The 18,666-nt window shown below is 41.9% G+C and overlaps 1 protein-coding gene across 2 annotated transcripts; it reads left to right on the forward strand.

The window, feature by feature from the left end:
* Positions 1-157: 157 nt before the first annotated feature.
* PPIL1 (peptidylprolyl isomerase like 1) lies at positions 158-18,666 on the forward strand. Of its 2 annotated transcripts, XR_001850425.3 has the most exons (5): positions 158-320; positions 4,196-4,350; positions 16,184-16,252; positions 16,836-17,135; positions 17,258-18,666. XR_001850425.3 is itself a non-coding variant. In XM_017643534.3 (4 exons), the coding sequence occupies exons 1-4, from the start codon at positions 265-267 to the stop codon at positions 17,054-17,056; spliced, it is 501 nt and encodes a 166-aa protein (XP_017499023.1). In that variant the 5' UTR covers positions 158-264; the 3' UTR covers positions 17,057-18,666. The 2 variants fall into 2 exon arrangements, 1 of the variants encoding a protein (XP_017499023.1); XM_017643534.3 differs by having other exon boundaries at positions 16,836-18,666.

The raw sequence follows: 18,666 nt of genomic DNA on the forward strand, positions 1-18,666 counted from the left end.
GGGAGAATGGGGCGGTTTCTCCATTTGGAGGTAATGGAGCTTGTACTCTTCTCCGTCCTTGCTGCCGGCCTGTTTTCACCTCGCACCTCAGCTTCCCGGCCTTAGAAGTGAAGTGGGTTCTTCCTCTCCCTTGACTCAACCCCCAACTCTTTGCCTCGCAAAGTTTGAGCAACGAGGACCGGAAATGTGCGCCGCAGAGGCGGCTCCCCGGCGACTCGGCGCCGGAAGTAGTAGTGGCTGGAGAGGAATTCCGCCGGCTTCGCGATGGCTGCCATTCCACCCGACTCCTGGCAGCCGCCCAACGTGCACTTGGAGACCAGGTGAGGGGTGATCGGGCCTTTGGGGCTGCGCTGGTGGAGGCGACGCAGAGCACGGGCTTTGCCGCGGGGCTGGGTTCCCGGCGCGCTCCCGGGGGGAGAGGCGTGCAGTGGCCGCCGTGCGCGTAGCCTGCAGGCTGAGTGGAGACCGCTACCGCCCGCGTGCGCCTCCGCACCGACTCGCTCTGAGGCCTAGGCGCCAGCTGCCAGTCTGCCCTCCCCCTACTCCTCCGTTCGTTCATCCATTCATTCAACAGGGATATATTGAGCCCTCAGGCCCGGGACGGAGGGTGGAATTTGAGGATGCAGAGGTCGATAAAACACAGCCTTGCCTTTAGGAGTTTACAGTAGAACAAAGGAGACAGATATGTAAATATTAACGTTGTAAGCAGTACAGTTACGTAAGCAAATTATTAGGAGAACACAGGAAGGAACATTTCCCCCACTATTAAATATCAGATGCAATATATTGAGAGCCAACCAGCTAGTGCCATGTCCAGATGTTTAGCATAGCATTAAATTTAATCCTTTTAGCAATTCAAATTATGTAGGCATTATTCCACCTTCTCTCCAATTTTAGCGGGGAAATGCCAACACTTGCAGATTAAATGGCTTAACCAAACCGACGTAGCTAGTAAGTAGGGGAACCTCACTGGAGCCAAGTAGGAGAAATAACCTGAAGTAACTTACTGCTACAACAGTATAAAATTAAAACTTAGGTCTGACATTCTCAAGATTTTTTTTTTCATCTGGCCTTTGTCTGTCTCTCTGGCTGCCTGATAGTCCCACATTAGTAGCCAGGGTCCAGCCACCCTTTCTCCTGTATCTTTCTGTTTTTGCCCAGGATGCTTTTCACAAGAGCACAGTCCTCTCAGATGCAACCTTTGCTCCCTGGCCATCTTCTCCACCTTCGCATATGGCAAAATTCTACTTTTTCAGGCCCCAGCTTGAAAGTAATTCTTGAACTCACTTGTTAACTTATTTTTTTAATTATAAAACAAATCGAAATTAAAATTCAAGCACTGTAGAAGTGTATAGAATATGAAGGGAAGCCACCACTCCCTGTAAAAACACTATTAATAGTTTGTTGGTGACCTTCCAGATCTTTTTCTATGTACACAGAAATATCTCTTGTTCTATTTTTTAACAGAAATATGATTGATTACATGATGATACTGTGTGTGTGAGTGTATATACAATATATATTTTTTCCCTCCAATTTGCTTTTCTTTAACTCACTAAAACACTCAGTCTCCTGTACTGCGGTTATTTCATATTTCAGTCATTCTCTCCTTGCAAGACATTTAAATTGTTTCTGTTTTTTGTTACGACAAATACTGGAATGAACATTTTACACATACCATATCTGTAAGCACTTTGTTAAGTTATTCTATTGCAGAAATACTTAAAAGTTTAGACTGCTGTCAAAAGGCACATTACTTCAAAATTGTATAGGTTCTTTCTGATTGCCATTACAGAAAGTTATTCCCTGTATTTAAAAAATATCCACCAGAATATAAACTCCATGAGGGAAAAGCACCTAGAACTGTGTGTTGCACAGAGTAATTGTGTTAGTCCATGTTGAATGTTAGTAGTGTGAAATATGATCTGCTGGTAGAAAAGCTTTTGGAAGGCTATGTTCTGTGCACATACAGATTGCTAATAAGTGCACGCTTACGCTGTGCATGGCACTAGGTATTCAGACTGGAGAGAATTGACTCAATTCTCACATTCTTGGAGCTTAAAGTCCAAGTGAGTGATGGAGTGGAGGGGAAGCCACCTGTCCTAAATCTTCTACTTCTTCCTTAGCAGTACTTTTGGGGGGGAAGTGCTTATCACAATGGGTATGTATAAAGGTTTGAAGTAATCAAGTTTTGTCTTTATTGCACTCTCTCCTAAATACACACAAAAAAATGGTTGGGTTTCTCTTCAGATCGCGTAAATCTTTCGCCTTATACTAAATACACACAAACTGTACTTTTTTTCCCCATTGAAATTTTTATGAATAGGTAATATGTTTACATGGTTTGAAAATAAAAGTTTAAAGAAGATATTCATTGAGAACCTTCCTTTTATTTACCCAGTTTCCACCCCCACTCAGAAACTTATGCATGTATAAGTAAGTAGGAAGTCCTGATAGTTTAATGTCTCCCTTTTAAAAAAAATTACATACTAAGTGTAGGATTTTTTTTCTTGATTTAGGGGTTGGTTTTATTGGTTTCTGATGATTGGTGATACTTTTATATATAAGGTGTTAGGATTTTTAGTTATCCACATTTATTTTGCTTAAAAAGAAGTACCAGAGATATCTAAGCTGGCCTGTGCATACAGTAAAACAACAAATTTGACTGAATCTGTATTGTCGGAACTCAACCAAGAATTAGGAGAAGTGCAAGTTGCAGTGTTCCAAAATCGTGCGACTATAGACTATCTACTGTTAAAAGAACACATGGGCTGTGAACAGTTCCCAGGAATGTGTTGTTTTAATTTGTCTGATTTTTCTCAAACTATTCAAATTCACTTGGACAATATCCATCATATCATTGATAAGTTTTCACAAATGCCTAGGGTACCTAACTGGTTTTCTTGGTTTCACTGTATATGGCTGGTAATTGTAGGTGTGCTTTTGTTATGTATCTGTATTCCTACTCTGTTAATGTGTGTATGCAATTTAATTAGTAGTTTGTTAAAACCTATACATGCTTATGTTACTCTACAAGAAGTTATGTCAAAGAAATAATCAATCCTCCCATGTTTTCTTCCATCTGCTACTCCTATAGCTTCTCTTCTTCCTTCCTAATTACAGCCCCTTAGTAGAATTCGTGCCTCATATCGAAAATTACCAAGTATCATAATTATTCCAAGTGGTAAAGATACCTCAAGACAAATGCTGGGCATAGAAGGCACAGGGCATAAATCTGCAAAGAAGTAAAAAGCTAACCTTTTCAAAGAATATTGCTTCTCTCTCACTTACCAACTTTACATTTCCCTGTATGGCCCCGGAAGATGGCTGGTTAGCCAGAGACGGGTAAGATTCCTCAAGGGAGGAACAACCTAAGACAGGCACAGTCGCAGGGGGACCATCAGGTGAGAAATTGGGGATCAACAGAAGTGAGGCTTAGAACCTCACCCCCCCTGTTTTGAGAGAAATCTTCTGCATCTGTGGATGTTTTGCTGCCCTTGTCTAGCTTGGATTAATACTTAGTCTATAGGCACAGACCTGATCATCTACATTTGCCCTCTTAAAACACTAAATTATGTTTTCTACCTTTATCTTGCATCTACCTACCACTTCAGCATTTTATTTAAAAAAAATAAAATAAAATAAGGGAGAAATGTGGGATTCACATATAAATCAAGTATAAAAATCAAATGAATAAATCATATCTGACTTGATTGTTTATAGTTCGTGATGTGTGATCAAAACTGAAAGTTTCTGTGGTATGACTGCCCTTCCACTGTTCACCATGTAAGAACTTATTCACCATGTAAGAACTTGTTCGCCATGTAAGAACTTGTTCATTATGCTCCAGAAGATTGGAGACTGTTGAGAATTAGGCTTGGGGTTGATTAATGATTGTGCATTGAGTTCCCTATATAGAATTTTACTGTTGTTAACAACCGTTTGATCAATAAATATGAGAGATGCCCTCTCAAAAAAAAAAAAAAGAAGTACCAGAGCCCCTGAATGTTTTATGCAAATATCTGTGTTTGTTATTCGCTCTATGTTGTTTTCCCTTGCTGAGCATGAAATGTGACATTTAGTGAAATTTCATGACTTACAGGCTTGAGAATGAAAGGTCCAGGAGCAGTCACATAAAATCTCCATCTGCTGTGACACTGTTTTCACTGGCTCTCTCCTGTCCTTCCATCTGCAGCATGGGGATCATTGTGCTGGAGCTCTACTGGAAACATGCGCCAAAGACCTGTAAGAACTTCGCTGAGTTGGCTCGTCGAGGTTATTACAATGGCACCAAATTCCACAGAATCATCAAAGACTTCATGATCCAGGGAGGGGACCCAACAGGGACAGGTACAGTTCAGCCAACATCCGTTTCTAAAGTCTCATTCTGACTTTTTACTGGGTATTAGACATCCCAGAGACGGGATTAGTTGATTTATTGACTACCCCTGCCCTCCCTAGGACACACTCTCTTCCAGACACAGAAGTGTGAACTGGAAACCAATCTTAACTCACAGTCTTTAGAGTTTCTCATAACTTCCATGTAGTACTTACTAAGAGCAAATAATATTTGCCTGAATCGTAGTAGATTCAGCATCGAGTAGTCTTATCATCAGAAGTAAAGAAGGACATTTGCAATGTTTTGAGAAAAATAAAATAATGAGTTCTTTGATTCAGTCATTCATTTCACAAATATTGAGCATTTGCTTTGTATCAGATAATTTTCTAAGCTCTAGAGAAATAGCTGGAAACAAAAAAAAATACTTTCTGTTCTCAGCGGGAAGAGGATGTGGGGATGCAATTTTAGTAGAAAGGTCAGGGAAGCCCTCTGAGATGTTATTGGGCCAGAGATCTGCATGAACTGAGGGAATTAACCTTGTGACTTGGGGAAGAACACTTCAGGTAGAGGGAATAGTAGACCCAAAGGCCATGAGGCAGGAGCTTACTTAGGAGATGGTGTAGGACCTTGTAGGGCATGGTAGAGACTTTGAGTTTTATTCTGAATAAGATAGGAGCCATTAGAGAGTTTAGTGCATAGGGGTGACATGATCTGACCTGTGTTTTAAAAAGATCACTGGCTGCTATTTGGAGAATGGATGTAGGGACAAGAGTAAGTTAGGCTACTGTAGCCATCCAGTCTAGAAACGCATGGCTGGACTAAGCTGGTAGTAGAGAAGGTGGTGTGAAGTGACTGGATTCAGGATATGTTTTGATAGAAATAAAGCCATTGGGATTTGTTGAGATGGGATTGCTGGGCTGGGTGGGCATGTGAGAGGAAGAGATGGTCAAGGATGACTTAAGATTTTTGACTTGAATTTTATAAAATATGGAAGGCTGAAAGGAGCATGTTTGGAGGAGGAAGTTCAAGAATTTAGTTTTAGCTTTGGATGCATTATGTTTGAAATACTTGTCAGTTATTTCAAGTAGAGGTGTTGAATAAGTAATAGAATGTGAGTGTGGAGTTCATGGAAAGGTGTGGGATGGAGATAGGAATTTGGGAGTTACCATCTAGATGGGATTTATTAGTGAAATTGGTAGATGCTGACATTTATTAGTTTCGAGGACCCTTCCTTCTCAGTCTGCATTTTCTTTCTGCTAATTCCTGATCCTGCTTGTTTGGCTTTAAATAAGCTTGGTTCTGTGTGTGGCAGAATCTTTTCTCAATCTTGTTTTTGTTATTCTCAGCTGTCCTTTGTTTATCCTCTATGACCAAAAGCATTCCTTTTTTTTCAAATTTTGTATTTCTATATTCAAAATACAGAATATATAGAAAAGTAGGAAAAGAACAAATCCCTCATAAATATATCTCCTGAAGATTCCTTAACCACCAGTAACTGTTCCCCCAATATTTCACCTCTCAGAAATGATCAACGGCCACTGTTGGTGGCCATTTTTCTAGACATCTTTTCAGATACCTAATTAAAAGGAGGGGTGGATGAATAACTACTAAATGGAAATAATTTCAAGAGAATAGGCTATGTCATGCATGCTATTCTTAAAACAAAGTATACATTTAATCTTGTATATATTTAATAGAAAAATTGACTTCCTGTTATAAAAGATGAAGCAGTTCATATTTGGATTTCTACCCATTCCCTATTGTTTAGGGAAAACTCAGTTTTTCCTACTTCTTATCTTGGGAAAAACCCAGTTCTTCCCTCCTGTGTTTCTCCTTTGCTTTTATATACACACACTGAAGACTTTACTCCTGACACTTCTGGTCACCACATGTATGGAGGTTCCTCTTACAACAAGCAAAACTCTCTATGACACCAGCTATTTAACTCAGTTTAACTCAATTCTATACTGTATATCCAGAGGTAGTAAGTATCAGACCCCACAGGTTGAGGGCTTAGTTCCACAAGACTGCCCCCCACCCAGCATGGAGATGCCTGTCGTAACCCAGATTATCACCGGTGCTTCTGTGCAACCAGTTAATACATCAGAGGCTCCAGCAACCTTCTTGGGTTCTGTTTAAAGAACTCAGGAAAACACTTAGTGTTTACCAGTTTATTAAAGGATATGGTAAAGGATGCAGATGAACTGCAGAGATGAAGAGATTCATAGGGGGAAGTCTGGGACAGTCCCAAGTGCAGGAGCTTCTGGGGTGAGTCACCCCACCTTGTATGGATGTGTTCACCCACCTGGAAGCTCTCTGAGCTCTGTACTGTTGGGATTTTAAGGTTTCATCATGTTGGAATGATTATCATTAAAGTGGCTATTGATCATTTCTGAGAGGTTGGATATTGGGGGAATAGTTAGTGGTGGTTAGGAATCTTTAGGAAATATATTTATGAGGAATTTGTTCTTTTTCTACTTTCCTGTAATTCTGTATTTTGAAATGTGTTCATATACATTGAAAAAAAGGGAATGCCTCTGATCATAGAGGATAAACAAAGGACAACTGAGAATAACAAGAACAAGATTGTAAAAAACCCCTTTGTGGAGGATAGTGGGTAGGGCTGTAAATTCCAAGCTTCTAATCATGGCTGGTCTTGTTTCCAGCCCCATTCCAGAAGCCCTCCAGGAACCCACACAGAGTTGTCTCATTAGAACAAAAGATATGCTCCTGCTCTTATCACTTAGGAATTTTATAATCATTTTAGGAACAGCTTCATGGATGGGGTCAAAGACCAGATACCAGAACAAGAGATGTTCCTAGTGTTCTTATCACTTAGGAAATTATACGGGCTTTAAGGGCTCTGTGCCAGGAATTTTTATTTTCTACAATCTCACTCCTATTCTTCCTCTCACTCCCAATTTTTGTTGTTAGCTTTGTTTTTCCTTGTCAGAATTTACAACACTTTCCATTCTACACCCACGAGTCCCTCAGCCAGAGTATGGGTCTGCATTTTAGAGGTGCTCACCTCTAGACTTTCCTGTTCATAAGTGCTGGCAGGTGTTGTAATTGTGAACTCAATCCTGTTTGAGAATTTCTGCCTGTTGCCCTTACACTTGAAAACACCATGACTACGGGTGTACTATTTTTGGGCCATACTCGTTCCCTTGTCTTTTTAGACAATTTTACTCCATTGCCTTCTGGTTTTGAACATGGCTTTGGAGAATACTGAGGCCAGATTTGCTCCTTCCTTCAATTCAGGGAAAATTTTTCTATTTGTGTTCCTGAATATTTTGTTATACTTACTGGATTTTCTGTTTCAGGAATCTTGTTATTCTTTATTTCATTACCTTTGCTTTCCATATCTGTCATTTCTGTTGAGGGTGTGAAGTGTTTTTCTATTTTTTCCTGTGTCCAGTGAAATAATCTCAGACCTTTACTCTGACATTTTCAATCTGTTGTCATGTCTGTTATGTTCTTTACTGCTCTAATTTATTTATTAGAGCCTACTGGTGTCATTTGGCTATCAGTCTGTTTCCTTAGCTGTGAAGTTCTTTTTTATCATTAACATTTAAGTATATTTGTTTTATTACATACCCATCCCTCGTCCATCAACTCATATTATTATTTTTCCATTTTTCCATGATCATTTTCCATTTCAAATTGCAGACATCAGCAAGCTTTTCCATAAATAATTCAGAATGCCTGTTAACTAGAGTTTGACATTTTTACAGGCTTAATGGAAATTTGCTTAAAATGAAATGTAATGAGTTTAACAAATGCATACACCTATAAACACAAGCCCCTATGAAGTTAAAGAATATTAAACTTCACCCCACAAAATTAACTCATGCCCCCTTTCAGCCTATCCCCACCTATATCCCCACAAAGACAACCACTGTACTGATTTTTTTCCAATGGGTTTTGCCTTATGAACTTCATATTAACTGAGTTTAATCACCAATGGCCTGTGATTTGATCAAGCATACCTGTGTAAATACCCCAAAAGACAGGGTTTGTAGCTTAGCTGTGATATCTTTTCAACTTATTCTGTTGATTTGTTATCTTGTCTTCGAGCTAGTTCCACAAGACTGCCCCCCTTGGATTATGTCTTCTCCCAGACTGAGGTCCTGAAGTGAACACTATTCTTCCTCTTTTTCTTCCAGCCTTCCTTTCTTTCTCTCCTTCAGTTTATTGTGGAATGTTGCATAGTTTCTGTGCCTTTTCTTTTCATCTTACCATGCTTAAGGTCAGCACCTATGTTGTCTTAACCTGTTATTTGCTAAGGTATAGTGTTAATGGATTCTCTATGTCACTCTCCCAATTTGTGGGACCAATTTTCTTCTCCTTCCCAAATGCTAGGTTGCTTTCTGTTCATTTAGTTCTAGCCTGATGAGGGTGTAGGAACTAACACAAGCTGAGCTCATGCTGAGTGAGCCCCTTGTTGGAGGGCTAGCCTCTATTCTGTCCTCCCAGACGCCATCAGAGCCCTGCCCCAGGGCGATCTCCACCAGTCAGTGGTGTCCCTCTCCCCTGACCCTGGACTGTGGGTAGTCCCCTAAGTATAGCTGTATTGGAGGAAGAAGATCCTCCTACTCTTTTTTGTTCTCAGTTGGGTCTCTGTAACAAAGACAGATTAATGAGAGAAAAGCATACAATTTGTTTAATAGAAGTTTTTGTGACACTGAAGCTCTTATAAGGAAATGAAGACCTGAAGCAGTGTTTACATTTGAGTGTTTTCACACTTGGTTTTATGAATAGTGGAAAGTTGTGGGAAAATGTGATAGGACAAAAGGGGTTTGAGCTAAGTGTAGTAGACTGGAGCAAAGAGCAAGGCTGTGTGTTCAGGTTCCTCTTGGTGTCCCTCTTCTCTGGGTGTAGGGAGGGCACCTCTCTCTCGAGAACAGGAGGGTCTGATGACCTGCTTCAGAGGAAGGTCAGAAAATCCTCCCTATACCTGCCGTTTCTCAAATGCCTTCAGCTTGAAATACTCAGTATGGCAAGGAGCTATATTTTAGGGTAGCATGTCTTGACCCCCATCATGGCCCAGTGTCCCCCCCCCTGCCCTAAGTGGCCGGTGCTGGCAGGCTGCCCTGCCACTCCTTAGTGCCTAGGGTATTTGGGTTCCTGCCTTCAAGGACTTCTCTGCAACTTCGTCAGGGCTGCTTACCTCTTCCCTCTGTTGGTGTCTCAGTTGGAGGGTATTTGAGAATTCTCTGGATAACATTCCTTTCCTGATACCACTTGAGGGAGTGCAGGCAGAAGAATCTCCTATTTCTTTCCTTGGCTGACTCTTTTCAGAATTTTTGGAGTCAAGTTTGTTTCCTTTTTACGTGGTTAATGCTGGTGAGTTTTTGGCTTTGGAAAAATTTGAATTTTCTGTGTTTGCTTCATCAGATATTGGGGGAGTCAGAGTCTAATCCTGCTTCATCCCACTTTATCTGAAAGTGTCCTGTCCACATTTTGATGTATTTCTTTCCTGTCTTCTACCTCTCTCGTTGTTATGAGATAAAATTTTAATTTATAACACCAGTGAACTGAGAGTCCATGATTAGTGTACAAGAATTGAAGTGACTCAGATGTCAGAGTTTCCCTGTATTTCTGTAATTGGTTTGCAGTCCTTTATAATGTCACATTTCTATGATGTGATTTTAATGGAATTGAGTCACTCTAAAGATTTCCAAATAATTGGATGCAGCCTTAAGGATAATGCACGAATGAGCCAAGCCTGTTGGCAGATCGTGGCAGAAGGCAAACAGGAGTTAGGCCCTCCTGGGTCACTAGTATGAACTGCTAGCTGATTAGGTAACATGCTTTTAGCTAAATATCTCAGATGAGCAGCATGAGGTATACTGGGCCCTTTAGCAAGTTGATGTACCATTTCTGTCCCTGACTGACTGCTCTGGAGCTATTCTTTCCATGGTCTTTCTGATACATCTTTGCCAAGTGTTTCCTCAATTCAGATAAATACATTTGACTTCCTGCTTCAGGTTAACCAATTTCTTCTTTTAAATTTCCCTTGTTGTGGTAACTATGCTGGCGCTTTCCATAGCCCTCTAACGTCTTTTATCAGTTTCTTCTAACATCTCTCTCTCTTCCCTGTAAGACATGGCATGCTATCAAGCTCTTCCTTCTGCTCTTCCTGCTCAGCACTTAGCCTCACAGTGCTCACCAGCTGCCATATTGCAGTGATTAATTACATGCTGATTGCACTGTGCATCCTCTGCACTCTGATTTTCTCTTTTCTCTCAGAGCCCCAGGAACACCTGAAATTTAACATGTCGAACAGCAAGCTCATTGTTCATTTTATTCATTTGATGAATATTTGCTGAGAGTCTTAAGACCTGTGAGGAGTACTTTAGCCTTAAAAACCAAGGCATTTTTCTTGCAGAGCTCCCTTCCCTGCCAGAAGACAAGATGATCATTATAAAAAAGAAAACTAGAAAATAGTAATATAATAAATATGCAAATGTATGGTGATATGCTAGGATTATGTATATAACGTAGGTTAGAATAGTTCACAATAGAGAAAAAGTACTGTAGAGTGGGTTTAGAATGGGTTGGAGACATTTTGAGGCGGGTCTTGAGGGAAATGTAGAATTTTAACTCTTGGGAGGACAAGAAAGGACATTTTGGATTTAGGAAGAGGAGAGTACAGAGCAAAGGCACAGGTGACAGGCCTGGAGGGTGTGAAGGCGAGCCCACTACCCCAGGTGTAGCACCTCACACGCTGAACCTGGCTGCCTCTCCACACCCAAGACGAGTGCCGAAGATGTGATTTCTAAGGTCCCTGAACTGCACATTAGGGGATAGTAGAGGAGCAGTTTGGGCAGAGTGCACAGAAAACTAGAAATAGAAAACTAGAAAAACTAGCTGCAGTGGGATTGCATGGGGGGTAAGATTGGACCAGCTCATGGAGACTCCCAGACAGGAGTTCACGTTTGATCTAGCATCATTCAGGGACCATTTGGGACTTGTGAGTCTGGGATTAAAAAAATATGTAAGGAAATTTACGTATTGTAGTATATGGCAAGGTAGTGCAGTATGGGGGTGAACAGTGGGGTTGTGGACCCTAGTGGGCTTGGGTTTGAATCTTGGCTTCGCACAAACACAAGCTATGTAAACTTGTTGAGCTTCTTATGTATGAATGGGGAGTGCGATTATATACACCTCATAGGGTTGTTTGAGTAGTAAATGAGCTGTTTGTAAAATGATTGGCACAGTTTTGACACTAAATAGGAACTCAAAAAAGTGTGGTTGTTGATTTATTTGACAAATGGCTGTTGGACTCCTACCATAGTCCAGGCGTTGTTCTGAGAACTGAGGATGCAAGTGAATAAGAAAGCTGTTGTGGAGGTCTCTCATTCTAGTGAGGGAGGCGATGAACAAACAGTTACCTAAGATATTGGCAGATCATGACAAGCAATACAGAAAAAATAAGGTATAAGCATAGAGATCCTCAACCTTGGCACTATTGGCATTTTAGACTGCTAATTCTTGGTTGTGGGAGGCTGTTCTGTGCATTATTATAGGCTGTTTACCTTCAGCCTTGATCTCTACCTTTTTGCTTGGTGCCAGAAGGACCCCTCAGGGTGACGACCAGAAATGTCTCCAAACATTGTCCAGTGTTCCCGGGGCAAAGTCACCGAGCTTGAGAACCACTGGGATAGAGGATGAGGGAAGTGTCACGTCATTGTTAGGGAAGACCTCTCTGATAAGCTGGCATTTGAGCAAATGTAAAGTGAAGTCTGAGTGAAGTGAAGCAGTGAGCTTTGGGACTCAGGGTCAAGGACACTCCAGAGGGAATAGCAGTCAGAGGCCTTAGACCAGAATGTGCTGGCAGGAAACAGCATGGAGGCCAGTGCGGCTGGAGCAGGTGAGTGAGGCGGGTGGCAGGGGCTTACTTTGGTGGGTAGGATGGCACCAGATTATGGCAAGTCTTTGGTGAAGACTTTCGATTCTTCCCTGAGTGTCATAAAATATCACCAGAGGATTTTGAGCAGAGGACTGCCATGATGAGACTTGTTTTGAAAGGATCCCCTGGCTTCCCCAAGAACAGACTGGAGCGGGAATGGGGAGGCAATGTTGGAAGCAAGGAGGCCAGCCGGGAGCCTCCATTGCTGTCAGCTGGAGCTTGCTGTAGCCTGGGCTAGGGTGATTAGTCTGTTCTCCTGCGAAGCAGATGCCAAGACAGCGAGCTGTTCGAGAGATTTACTGGGGTAGCACCTGTGAAAGGAAGGGGCAAGGGAACAAGGGGTGGCAGGGAATGTCACACCTCAGTGCAGGTAGAACACCTGTGAAAAGAGGGGGAAGAGAAGGAGCCAGCAGAGGAAAACAAGGAGCCGCCAGGAAGGTGGAATGTAAAGAAGGGTGACACCGACTGTCAGATGCTGCTTATGGATCAAACAAGGTGAGGCCTGAGGACTGACCCTTGGATTTAACAACATGGTGGTCACTGATGGAGGGCAAAAGTCTGAATAGAGAGCATTCAATAGGCAGGCGAAGAAGTGGAGACACCCAGTTTGAGGAATTTTTCTGTGAAGGGATGCAGAGAAATGGGATACTTGGAGATGAAGCCTTTTCTTTTGACAGAGGAAATGTTAATACCGTTTTTTTATGCTGATAGGCATGATCCACAAGAAAGAAAAATTGATGCCGGAGAGGGGAAAATTGTAGTCTGAAAGTTCCATAAAGGTGAATGGGATTGATTATGTACATGGTAGTGGGATAGTCCTTAGCGGTTTATTCATTCAGTGTTTTAGTAAAGGAGGAAGGAAGGTAAATGGGTAGAGATGCAGGAAGGGAAGTGTATTTGGTGGTGAGAGCATGTGAAAGTTCTCTTCTGCCTCTTTCTCAGTGAAGTAAGGAGCAAAGTTATCCACAAAGATGGAGGAGCAGTGAGGGAGTAGTGGAGGTTTGAGGACAGAGGAACTGGAATAAACCAAGCGACTGGCTTCCAAGGTGGGGTATTAATAACAACCTACAGTTGCATCTCACAGAAAATGCTCAGCTTACCTCAGTTAATGGGAGCTCATTCTCACTGATCCTACTGTATTTGCTTCATGTTATATACTACATGGCTTCTGTGTATTATCATACTTAATTCTCACAACAATCCTTTGAGACATAAGAACTACTATTCCCATTTTGCAAACAAGGGAACGAGACTTGGTGAGGAAAAGTATCTTGCTTAAAGTTATATAACCAGGGAAGTGGTGGAGTTGGAACTGCAATCCAAATCTCTCTGACCACAAAGGCATGTGAGGAAGAGAGGACTCTATCCTACGAACTGCAAATCTTCTTGGAAAACTACATTGTTTCCCAGGTTAGATCTGGTGTCTGGCATGTGACCAGGTAGTCCAGCAGCAGCTCTAGTCAGTTCCCTTCTAACTCTGTTACCAACAAAGTGAGTATATCAGTCATGGATACTTTTTACTATAATGCTTGCCACATTATCCACTGACAAATACATTGACAAAATGTTTAAAAGGGGGACAGAAGAGTGAAAGAACTTAGCTGGTGCGGAGTTTAGAGAACAAGCCTGTGCCTGTCTCCATTATATCTCTACTAGACTAGGCACACAGCAAGTTTTTGACTGCAAAGCTTCAGAGTTGTTGACTTTATAAATGATCATTGACATCTCTATACCTACTGTGCACCAGAGAACTCTTTAGTCACTTCCTGTCCCCCACCACATCTCCCCTATTCCACATGCCCAAAGGAATGTTTTGATTGGAATTATTTGTCTTTCTGACATTTTGCTGCAAGCCCTCCTGAGTTGAATTAGGTTATGAAAAGATAACATAAGATGAGTAAATGGTGTTGAAGAGGCACAAACTAGTTGCAGTTGGTCAAACTATGCCTAATGAGTAAAAAGGGGCCTCCATGTTCTTTCCTTACACTTCCTTCTGATTGCTTAAAACCCGAGGCTTTATCTGTGACTCTTGACTGGCCTCTCCTGAAAGCCCCTTGTTTATGGTGCCACATAGATGATGGGTTTCAGTTCCTAGAGGGCGCGGGCTTTGAGGTTTCTTCTGGTAGCCATCAGCATGCAGGGATCATGCTTCCAAGTCTGAGCTGGTAGATGGACAGCCCACTACGAACCAGATCCTCAGCTTGCTCATTCAAGCCCTGACGTAGTGCGTGGAGTCTTTGACTGGATCTGCCTGGACTGGTCTTTGACTTGATTTCTTGAGGAGAGGGTGCACAGTTGATTGCCATATTATTCTTAGTGTCTTTTGTATGTCTGAAATATTAAATACATTGAATAAATGTTTAAAAGAGGACAGAAGAGGAAAAGAACTTAGCCAGTACAGAATTGAGAGAACAAGTCTGCACCTGTCTCTGTTGTATCTGTACTAGACTAGGAACACAGCCCCTCTCCCCTCTCATCTTCAGCCCTTGCACTTCCACTGGCCACCCCCTCCAGCCCCATCCTTAGGCAGGAGCTTTGACTGTATAGTTTGAGGGAATATATTGGTTACATAATTGCTGTTTAGAAGTATACTGGCAGGTTGAAATTTCTGTAATGAGTTTTTACATAGTTTAGTAGTTTAGTAATTTTCCAGAAACATAGGTAGCCTGGGCCAGGTGGCAGGTTTTCCCAATTCTGTTAGGATTCACCTCCATTTCTTTTTGCATGAGAACAATGTTTTCTTCCAGAACTGGAGGGTGGTGACAGGCTCCCTGTGGTGGAGCATCATAAAAGGTAAAGCAAAGGATTTTTACCATGGAAGCACCTTAGTCAAGGGGCCTGGATACAGGATGGGCAAGAGTGGACATGGTGTTTTAACATGCAGCTTTCACAGCAGGCCACAAAAGGAGGTGAGCTCCCTGTGTTCAGGCTGTTTTCTGGCTGCCAGGCTAGCAGAGTAAGCTGATAAATCCAATGTTCACTTTGTTCCAGGCTTTCATCTTGGCTGGTCAACTTGGAAAAACCAAAGTAGTTTAACAAAGCATACTTTTGGCTAAATAATTGACATGGGGAGTTACCTCCTACTTGGACTTTTTTTCCAGTGAGAAAAACCATTATTTAACATACATTTTGCTATAAGAAAAAACCTGGCTGCCCAGCACAGCACCGGTGGTGGTGTTGCTGATGTCATTCGCAGTGTCACGTTTCTTCATATTCTTGTGATGCACTATCTCTCCTCTCAGTGGACTCTCTGCCTGCTCTCATACTATTCCTCTGTCACATTGCCACTTACCACTGTTCCTTTTTCTCCTGAAGCTGTATCTTTGACTTAAATGAATTTTATTTTCGTTCATCCTAGGTTAAGGATGGCAAATAGATTTCAGTTGTTGTGCCATCTTGTCCATTAAAAATGGCTGCCTTGAGTTCTGGGTTGGTAAGGATTCAGAGGCAAATCTAAGCACAGCAGGGAAGAATGCTGATTGATTAGCAGTGTCTATGATGGGCACAGGGCACTCATCAAAAATACTCAATAAAAATGTTAAAAATGAAGAAACTCCTTAACACATCAAACTATGAATGGTGGTTATCTATAGATGGTTAGATTATGGAGGACTTTAGTGTTCTTTTGATAATGGCCTATGCTTTCTACATTTTGACAGGGAACATGTATTACCTTACTAAGCAGGAAAAAACACTTCAGTATTATTTGAAAAGAAACGTCTAATCTGAGTGGAACCAGTCATTTGAATGTGCTGTGTCAGAGCTCAGTTCTGCTGCTGGGTTGTGTAGTAGCAATACACATAGCAGGGGGCTAGGCATGCTCACTGCTTTGTCCTTTGCTGTAACTGAAAGATCTTTTGACCCTGCGCCATAATTCTTATGAGGTAGAGTGGGACTGGCTGATTGGTTTCCCTCTTCTAATCTGGCAGGTCGAGGTGGTGCCTCTATATATGGCAAGCAGTTTGAAGATGAACTTCATCCTGACTTGAAATTCACGGGTAAGTATATCGTCTGGCTGGACTGGGTGGGAAGGAAGAGTGGATTTTAAAAGCTAAGTTGTTTGGATGTGATTCAAGGTACATGCCTGACACCATGGCTTGGTGCCATGGAGCTGCCCAGCTATGGTGCCACAAAGAGCCCTGGTGGGTTAGAGAAAGTACTGCCTCTCTGAGAGTCCTGAGAGATTCAGAGTGCTGGTCTGAGTGTTTGAGGCTCTTTTAACTATTTGTTGAATGTTGCCCTTATAAACTACAGGAAAACAAAAGCTTCCTCAGAGAAGCAGAAGATCTTGCTGGATTTTGGGGGGAATTGGGAACATGGTCCAGGAGTTACTGGGGATCGTTATGGTTGGAGGCTGGAGAGGAGGTGAAGACCAGGACGGTGAGGTTGTCAGAGTAGTGCGGTGATGGTCTTTGTGTAAAGGCAGAGAGCCTGCCCTGAGGGAAGGTTGTCCCAGTCAGGTGGTTGATGATAGAGGTCAGAACAAAGTCTAGCTTCTTTTCATCCCTAGGATGCTGTAACAGTTCCAGGCTGGGGCTGTAGGGGTTTTTCATATTCTTTCCTCTCCCTTTTTCCCACCAGGGGCTGGAATTCTCGCAATGGCCAATGCAGGGCCAGACACCAATGGCAGCCAGTTCTTTGTGACTCTAGCCCCCACCCAGTGGCTTGATGGCAAACACACCATTTTTGGCCGTGTGTGCCAAGGTATAGGAATGGTGAATCGAGTAGGAATGGTGGAAACAAACTCCCAGGACCGCCCTGTGGATGATGTGAAGATCATTAAGGCATACCCTTCTGGGTAGACTTGCTGCTTTCTTGGGCACACCCATGTGTTCTGCAGTGACTCCAGTGAACCAGCTTCCAGATGACCTAGAGAAACACGTAACTCTAAACTTCATTCTGGACTAGCAAATCATGGTGCTAAGGAAGCCGGGGTCTTGGGTGAGTTAGAACTGGAAGTGTATTTTAATAGGATGCTTCTTTTCTCTTCCACTGGCTCCTAGGTTGACAGAGCATTTGCAGAAATGACCATACAGGATCATTTACAGATGACTTCTCACTGTGAATGAGCATACTGCTCCTCCTTGTGTGTGTCTGCTCTAATACACTTGGAACAAAATGAAGCCGACTCTGTCATTTTGCAGTTCCTAAGCAAACTTCTTCCTGCAGAGATTTATATTCTGGCCTACGCTGCATCTTTGGTGGCTGACAGCCACAGAATTCAAAACCCAGTAGTGTCTATCAGCCTTCTTAACTCTGTGCATACCCTTTTTCAGTCTCCTACATTTGCTCTTCCACGGAATGTATATATTTCTCTATAGATTTTCCTTCTTGAAACCAGAACATCAACACTGCTGTTTCTGACACTTAGACATCCCACGTAAAACCACATTGAATTTTTGCCAAATGAAAAATGCAGCCAACAATCAAGTTTCTAAGAAGGTATCAAGTGGAGAATGATAATGTGTAATAATAATGGAGAAATGAACTTACTAAAAGGAAGCAGAAGCATTGACCATTTTTTTCTCCAGGAAGGAAACCTGTACAGAGCATAAAGATAGACTGAATTCTCCTTAAAAAGCAGTATTCTCATAAAGGAGAAGCACCACTTCAGCTTTTTTAAGTCTAAGACTAGAGAAATTATATAAGAGATTTTACAAATTTCTTTTTTTTTTTTTTTTAAATCTTCCTGATGCTGGTGAGAGAAAGGAAATAAATACCTGTGTAATACATAGAAACTTCTGAAATAAAATGCCCCTGAGGGTTGAAAGCACTGCTGTGGTCTGGTGTAAGTATTGTCTGAAGTTGTAACAGCCATTTTAACCTCTGAACCATCTCAACTAGCATTGCAGGGCTCACTTCAAGATCTCACATCATTTTAGATTTGTGGGTCTCCAGTGGACTTCCCCCATTCAAGAGCAGGTCTGACTTGAAAAGGGTAGTGCTGGAAAAAGAAGCTAAGTGATGTTGATTGGCATTTCTGAGTGAAGGGGAGCCATCTATAGATTAGCCAGGTGAATGTGCTGAGAGACCTAACTCATTCCTTGAGCTGGCAGGAGATCTACCTTCATGGCCTTACGGACTCAGAGGCAGTATGTGTTGTGATGTTTGCTTCCTTAAACTGGTAGCTCCTTGATTGAAAAGGGGGTTATTGTAACTTTAATGTTCTTCCTTATCACTCCATAAAGTTTGGAAATGGTGAAAGTTACTTTATGTAATGGCTAAACAAGATTCTATCCCTGAGCCTTCCCCACATCCACCCTCTTCTCTGTCCTCCTGTTTCTCCTGACAAAAAAACAAAACCCAACAGCAAACAATGTAAATAACTTTGTAATTTCCCAGGGATGGTTTTTGTATGCAGAGTATTGTTCTCGACTCTGGGTAAGCAGAAATAAATTTCTTTCAGTCTGGA

Source organism: Manis javanica, chromosome 16, assembly GCF_040802235.1.
Source record: "Manis javanica isolate MJ-LG chromosome 16, MJ_LKY, whole genome shotgun sequence".
Taxonomy (NCBI): Eukaryota; Metazoa; Chordata; class Mammalia; order Pholidota; family Manidae; genus Manis; species Manis javanica.